General features: G+C 55.9%; 1 protein-coding gene across 2 annotated transcripts in view; it reads right to left on the reverse strand.

Moving 5' to 3' along the window:
• LOC146437304 (gamma-aminobutyric acid receptor subunit beta-4) overlaps positions 1 to 6952 on the reverse strand; it is a 69859-nt gene extending 62907 nt beyond the window's left edge. The window contains exons 1-2 of one of the 2 annotated variants that reach the window (XM_085060104.1): positions 5951 to 6952; positions 2105 to 2193 (exon numbers count right to left, since the gene is read on the reverse strand). In XM_085060104.1, the coding sequence (XP_084916230.1) occupies positions 2105 to 2193; positions 5951 to 6030 (169 nt within the window). In that variant the 5' untranslated portion in view covers positions 6031 to 6952. The remainder of the gene's footprint in view (positions 1 to 2104; positions 2194 to 5950) is intronic. The other variant, XM_085060103.1, reaches the window with a different exon arrangement.
• Positions 6953 to 7750: the final 798 nt, after the last annotated feature.

The following is a 7750-nucleotide window of genomic DNA, read 5'->3' on the forward strand; positions in this document are numbered from 1 at the left end:
CTGGTGAGCTCTGGGTACAGTGGTGGTACAAGAAAACTTCCACCCCTTTCCCCTGGGCTTATAACACCAATGATCTCCAGTTTCCAGACTCTTGTCTCAGTCCAGCTGTAAATGCTGCAGGAGTTTTGTCTGGATAAGCTTGTCCTCAGGGGGAGGGAGCCAGGAATGCTGACAGTTTGGGCATCCCTGCACAATGAACACCAGAGGTGCTCCCCAGCAGCACTTTGTCCTCATGAGCAAAGGGAAGGACAAGAAAGGGTGAAGGGCAGCAGTGAGGCAATTACAGGGAAGGGGATTATGGCCGTAATTCTATTTCTTTGCTTCAGTGAGGAGAAATGCAGCTTGCACTTTGGGAATCCAGAGTAAAATCAAATCAGATGCCACGGTTGCCCAGCCCCATCCATCCTGCAGCCCGGGAGGATGCGGTGCCTGCCGAGCCCAGCCTGAGCACCGCACAGATCTGGCAGGGGCAGCAGAGCTGCCTGCACCCAGCCCCGCACTGAGGGAAGGGCTGCGCCACGCCCTGAATGCCCTGGGCACCTGGAACCAGGAAATGGAACCTGCAGAACCCCCAGCCCGTGGCTCCCCTCTGCTCTGTGGCTCTGCAGAGCCAGCTCACCTCCTGCTTTATTGTATCACAATCACCGCTGTGGCTTTACACCATGGTTCTCTTCCAGTTTTATGTCATCTCCGCAGCTCTCCCCCTCATAAAATGTGACTGCACCAATTTCTGTGATCAGGGCCGGCCAGGTAATAGGGACAGTTCGTGTTTCCCGGACAGAGCCTTGGAATCAAACCAGCCATATCCCATGAGCAAAGGAAAGAGGGAAGAGGGGAACCCCTGTTTGCCTGCAGGATGCTGCAACCAAAGTGACTCCCCACTGCACTGGGGTGACCTTCCAGGTGCTCCTGAGCACTGTGGAGGGATGGGCATCATCTGCCCCACCCCAGAGCCCCCCCTGAGGTCCAGCAGCACTTGGTGCTGCCACCTGGAAGCCCCTGTTGCAGCCCAGGGTGGAACAGGGAGACAAGGGTGGTGGGGACAGTGCAGGTAGGGATGGAAGGGAGTCTGGGCTGAAGGGCATGGGGTGCTCAGTGCATGGGGACGGGTCTGGGTGAGGTGCAAGGAGACCAGAGGTTCCAAGGAGAGACATCGTGGAAAACTGCAACACACTGAGGGGCCTTCAAAACCTGATGAAATCAGTGAGGATATTCCTCCACTCCCAGCTTCAGGGAACTACAGATCAGCCCTGCAGGGAGAAAACTCCTCCCTTGAACCTCCACATAATTGTCCCTGGTCTCTGTTCCCCTTGAGAGCACAGGCATGAGGCTGTTTCCTATCAGTCCTGTGGAGAGGGACACCTCGATGTGTGCCTGTCCTCCTGTGGTCTGGACAGCCCCCAACCCCACACATCTCCTCGTGAGGAGGAAATAGCATTGCCCAAAAACTCTTGAGTTCAGAAGTCCTCCAAATCCCCCTCCTTGTGCTTCTCCACTGCCTGCTCCTCTCCAACGGATGGACCTCAACTGGACCTGGGAATATAACAGTATCCAAAGGCTTTCCATATTTCATCTCCACCAGGCCCTTGTCATTCTCCTGTTTGCTCACAGGACCCAAGAGAGGAACTGCAGATCCTTGCACCTCCCACTGAATGGCAGTCAGGCCAGGGAATATTTTATCCCTCACCGTTGCTTTGCAGGCCAACCAACAGCCCTGCCAGAAATCACCCCGACCCTCTGCAGGGAAAAGAGCCAAAATATCTGGCACTGAGAGAAGGGCTGGAGGAGGGATGACTTCTTGTCTATGATGGAGGGAAGCTTGGAGCAGAGGAAAAGCTGAGTGTCTCTGTTGTGGCAAAATATCCCCAGAAACATCACACCATAGACAGCCTAGCTGTCTGCAGGAATGGTGATGGCGGGAGGAGAGGAGAAGGAAAAGGAGGAGAGGTGAAAGAAATGTGAGGGAGAAGGTGAGAAGGTCAGGATGACCAGGGCTGAAGGTGTCTCATGGGAGCAGTCCCTGAGGTCTGTGTGTGCTGGGAGTGGCCGAGGGGTCAGCATGGACACAGCCCTGCCCGCTGCCCGCGGCCGGCCCTCACCGTACCTCCGAAGTCAGGCCTGAGGCGGACGTCATAGCCCTTCAGCAGTTTGTCCACAATCTCTTTCACCACAGAAATATTTCCAGTGGATGGGCTGAAAGACAAAATAAGAGAGTTCTTGTCATCCCGTGTGGCACCAGCCGTGGGCACCTCAGCGTTCTTCACCCCCTGGGGCACCAGAACACCCCAGCCAGGGGCAGAGCCTCTCTGTTTTCTTTCTCACTCATGTCTTCTGTCCTTGGCACAGCTCTCAGCCCCCCAGCTGCCCCCCAACCCCACACAGGCCCCTATCAGGACCCCTAAGCCATCCTGGGAGGTGCTCCGAAGTCTCAGCAGTATTTTGGCTCCTCTTCTGCAGCTCACCCTGACCCCAGGGTACCCCGAGCTCTACCCCTGGCTATCCCCTCCTGGTGTAAGCGCCCAGGGGTCCTGCTGCTGCACCCCTTCAGTGTGCCCTGCCCGCAGAGGGGTGCACAGACACACACACAGGCAGAAATTGTCCTTCCTGTTCCCCCAGGCTGTGCGTGGGGCAGCTGCAGCCTCTCTCTTGCAGGTCTCACTCCCCTTCCTCTCGCTCCAGGTCTTGCATCACCCAGCACAGACCTGGCATGTCCCAAGGTCCCCACTACACAAGTGGCCCCCAGCAGGCTCCCTGCACTGTCACACACCCCAGTGCAACCTCTGCTTCTCACTGCACCCAGGGGTTTTTTCAGATTACTGAAGCAAATGAGAAAACAATGCTCCTTTTTCCCCTGTGGCCTCAAGATGTGGCTGATCTTTGCCCTGTAAAAATTCAGTTTCTGTCACTCAGCATCACTGTGACTTCTTAGCAACGCAGATCAAGAGGCAGAGACAGGGAAGGAGAGTCCATCTTTCCCTCTGTGAGCCAGAGCAGCAATCCTTCCCCTCCCAACCCTTTAACCTGCACACAGAGGGGGCAGATGTCCTCCCTAACACCATCCCAGGCATTACAGCAAGGAGTTCCTTTAAAACCAGCCCAAGAGCCAAACCAAAACTGAAGGTGGGAAACCAGAAAGCAGGGGATGCTAAAAATATTGGCCCTATTCAGTGCTGCGGGGTATATCAGGTTTTCTGCCTGAATACCCAGCCTCTGTGCCACCCTCGTCCTCTGCTTTGCATGAGAATAGAGACCCTGCCGGTGACAACTGCTGCTCTTTGCAGTCACCCACCACAACAGCATGGCTCCCTGTCAACACCGCCTCCCACATCCATCCCAGTCAACCTGGAAAGCTGCACCACGGCACTGCTTCTGCCTGCCAGCCCCGTGCCTGGCTGGGCACCGGGGCTGGCGCTGGCATGGCCGTGGGTCTGAACACACAGACAGACACACAGACAGACACACAGACGTGCACTCCTGGCCCTGTGGAGGGTGTGGGGACTCCCTGCCTGTGCCCACAGGCACACAGACACAGGAGAGCACTGGGTGCAGCTCTAAAACACACACAGATGTGTGTGGCCACAGCCCAGTTAGGGGCTGGAGGTGACTGGAGGTGACAGTGGGTGCAGACCTTGCTCGGCTGGGTTGTGAGGAGATGCTGGGCTGTGGACACGATTTATGGGGAGCACAGAAGCAGGCATTTGTGGGCTCCTGAGGCTGGGTTCCAGGGTGCCCAGGCTCTCCCTGGAGGTGTGGGTGGAGGCGTGTAGAGCCACCTGGGAGCCTGGGCAGGTCTCAGGGCTCTGCATGTGCAGGGATTCCCAGCAGGACAGGGATGTGCAAATGTGAGGCAGTACCCAGCTCTGGTGCATGGACAACCAACGAGCCCTTGTGCTGGCAGGGGAAGGGGGCTGAGCTCCATTCCTGAGTGTGCTGCTCCTGAGAGAGGTCCAGCCCTTCCCTGCATGGCTTTAATCACTGTGGAAAGGCCAGAGAGGTGTGTGCAGGTGGGCATTTTCACAACACCGTGTTCCAGGCTTGCAAGGTCCACAGCACCTGTGGATTTCTATGCAGGTGTGCGAGGTTTTGCAGCAGGCAAAACACAGCCCTGTCACTGTGGATTGATAGTGTGCACCAGCATTTGTTCCTACCCAGACTGCCATTCCCAGGTACATAGATTACCATATTCATAGTATGGACACTGTGCATTTCTCAGGGGATTTGGACACCTCTGTTTGGCTTCCTACAGTACATAAACTCAGGAATCTATATTACCTCCTTAATTCGGGCAGAGAAATTGAGACAGATAAATGTGTCAGGGGCCCTGCAGAAAGGGGCAGAGTAGGAAGAGGGCTATGGGGACTCCTTCCTCCTCATCAGCTACAAGTTGGCCTAGTGAGGGAATAAACCGACATCATGATTAAGGACAAGGTCTTTTGCCTCCCAGTGCTCCCTTTGATCCAAAAAGCCACATCCCTCCCACTGAAGAGGCAAGTCGTGCGTTTGCCCAGCTGTGGGCGAGCAGCTGCATGTCAGTGCTATTCCTGGCAAATGTGGGTCTGCATCCGCTCAGGGAGCACGTACATGCAGCCTGTGAACTGAATTCCAGAGTGCTGTGTCCCTGATTCTGTGTCAGTGGGCATGTGCTTTGCATCTCCACGTACACTTGCAGCCAAACATCCACATAGCAGCACCCCGTGCTGCTGGCTGGGGTGTGGAGGAGTAGCTGGAGGCTTGTGCACACGGAGAGCGTTTTGTCTCCGAGCTGTGCACGGATACAGCCGCAGATTATAGGCGAATATCGATCCCGGACAAGCAAACACACATACAAGGACGTGCCCGAGCAAAGGGGGTTGCTGTGGGCTCTGTATTTCCCACGTCTGCTCGGACAGTGCCTCCCAGGCTGCCTGCGTGTGTCCCCACTCAGCGGGACCACGCATGAATGGCGTGGGCAAGGTGGGCGCGCGCCTGCGCCTGTGCGTGTTTATAACTATGGGAACACAAATCTGGGCATCCACGGCCCCGCAAGGCTGTGCAGGGACCTGCATGTGTGCGTCGGCAGCGCGCTGCTCCCCGTGCATGGCTGAGCGGGGAAATGCCGCGGCTCCCCCCGCCCCGCGGGCTCCGGCAGCGCGGGGGGACAAACCCACCTGCCCGCAGGTGTGCGGAGGAGCAGCGCTGCTCCCGAGTGCCACAGCAGCGGATGGGCGAGCAAACAGGTGTGCTCGGCACACCTCGGCCGGGCTGCCCGGGCGCCTGGAGCGCTGCGAGGGCTCCGGGCACAGCCCGGCACTAGCTGCAGCCCGAGCGCGCAGGGATGCATGGTGCCGGCGCTCGGGCACCACGCAGGGCAGGTGAAGCCGCGCTCCGGAGGTGTGCGGTGACACACGGGCAGGCACGGATGGCTGCGCACACGCAGGGACGGATCCGGGCGGATGGCACCCGCGGAGGAGGGTGTTGCATGCCGTAAATCTGCGCCCAGGCACGGCCGCGGGCATCGCCCCCGGAGCTCCGCAGAGCCGGGGCTGTGGCACAGCGCAGCTCGCTCGGGTGCGAGAGTGGCTGCGTGTGCAGGCACAGGCATGGCCAAGGCAGCCTGTGCCGGGTGCGTAGCTCAGCTCCGGGGCTCCGGCGGCTCCTGCGGGCACCATGTTCCCCAGGAAAAGGCTGCGTTTGGCCATTTTCACCCAGCTCGAGGAGGGGGACAAACACACACAAGCGCGGCGAGTGGGCTCTGTCCGCAGAGTGTGCTCCACATCTCACGGATGAGCATCCCTCCTCCCCCAGAACGACATGGACCGGGGAATAACAACAGCGAACGGCAGGGGAAGCGATGTGGGGAAAGAACCCCCTCCCCTTTCCCACATCCAGATCGGTGGAGAAAACCCCAAACAAGACAAACAAGCCCTGTGCCAGCCCCCCTGTCCCTGCAGCCTGGGATCGCAATCCTTACCTTTGCGCACAGCAGGCGAGACAAAGAGCTGCTAAAGCAGAGACAATTCCACTCAATCTGTCTGCCTGAAATGTCCACATTTCCACAAAGACGAAGGATGAAAAAGAAAATCTTTGGAGGGGAGGGGAAAGAAAGATGGATCTTCTGAAATCCCCCTCCAAAAAAAGGGGGGGAGGGAAAAAAGAAACCAACCCCCCCCCCAGTTAATGATTTCCTAGAGAAAAAGAATAATGAAAAAAAACTAAAAAATGAGGGGGAAAAATACCCCCCCACTCCTTCAGTGCCAGTCAAAGAATTCGTTTCTTCTTCCTTTCAGCATCCTCTCAACAAGAGACATCCTCTGGCAATGGAGAAAATCCCAAGAGAAAGAAAAATAAAATACCCCAAAATGGGCTCAGCAAAATGCGAAATCGAATCTCACAGGTACACGGCAGAAGAAGGAAAAAAATAAAAAAAAAAAAAAAAAGCAAAAGAAAAAAACCAACTCAGTGTCCCCTGAGCACTCCACTTGGATTATTTTTCCTCCTGCTCTTTTGCCATCCGGTTCTGCAGATGTTGCATGGCTCCTGCTACCCACCTTCAGAGAGGAGGAGGAGGAGAAAGAGCGTGTGTGTGTGTGTGTGTGTGTGTGTGTGTGTGTGTGTGTGAGAGAGAGAGAGAGAGAGGGAGGATGTGTGAGTTTTCGAGCAATATGATTTTTTTCTGGATTTTACCTATTTGCTCCCCCCTTCCTCTTTATTTTCCGAGGGGGAAGGGGAAGCCACCCAGCCCCACCGTGCAGTTATTTTATTCTAGGGAAATCTCAGGCTCATCACTTGGGAGGTTTGGAGCTTTTGTGAAAGGGCTGAAAAGGGGGAAAAAAAAAAGGAAAAACCAATGCAGCCCAGTAAATAAAAAAATACATATATGCATGTGTAGCAAATAAATAAATCCCTGTCTGCGGAAAGCGCTGCTCTCCCAGGGAGGGCTGGATGTCTCCCTAGTGCTGTTGCCGCAGCTCCTGTGGAGTTTTGCTGCTCATTGCAAAGTCACAAGAGGAGGGGAGGAGAGAGGGAGTTTGTGGTTGGGGAGGGGGACTCTCCGGACAAATTGGGATCCTGACGTCATGGCTGACAACATTAACCCCTGCTGGCTTGCACAGGGGATAGATGAGCATTTTTGCTGTGGTGGCTTTTTGGTTTTTCTCCCAGGGAGGTGGGTGCAGGGCAGATGATGGGCAAGGTGATGGCATTTTGGCAAGCTGGGGGATGTGCCTGGGCAAGGGTGGCTCGGCTGTGAGCGCCGATGGGTGCTGTGGTTGCCTGAAACAGTGTCAGCAGCACAGGCTGAGCTTCCTCCTGCAGCCACAGAGAGAGAAAGGAGAAGGTGATTGACTGAGGATGTCTCCATGCCACAGAGCAGAGTGGCCTGGTGGCCTCCTGCTGGGGCACTGGGGAGGATCTGGAGGCTCTGGTGGGGCTGGAGACTTCCTCACTCTGGGGAAACCCAGCTCAGTAGGGATGCTCAGCTCTCCCTGAAGGATGCTGTGTTATGCATACAATAGTTTGTGGGAAAAGGGAGCCTGGACTTCCAGAAATGCTGCTGGGGATCAGCTCCTGGTGCTGGGGCTCTGCCTGCTGGAATGGCAATAGCCACTGAAATGGTCACAGTCTCCAGCCTCTGATCTTTGCCATAAAAAAGTGATATAATTAAGGAACTCTGCATCAGGCATGTAGTAATGTACTACCATGAAGGATTTTTTTTCCCTAGGAAAAAGAAGAGATCCAGCAGCACTTTGAATGCAGAGCAGGAGCCATGGCT

The sequence above is a fragment of the Lichenostomus cassidix genome, chromosome 4A (assembly GCF_008360975.1).
Source record: "Lichenostomus cassidix isolate B80296 chromosome 4A, HeHo_3.0, whole genome shotgun sequence".
Taxonomy (NCBI): Eukaryota; Metazoa; Chordata; class Aves; order Passeriformes; family Meliphagidae; genus Lichenostomus; species Lichenostomus cassidix.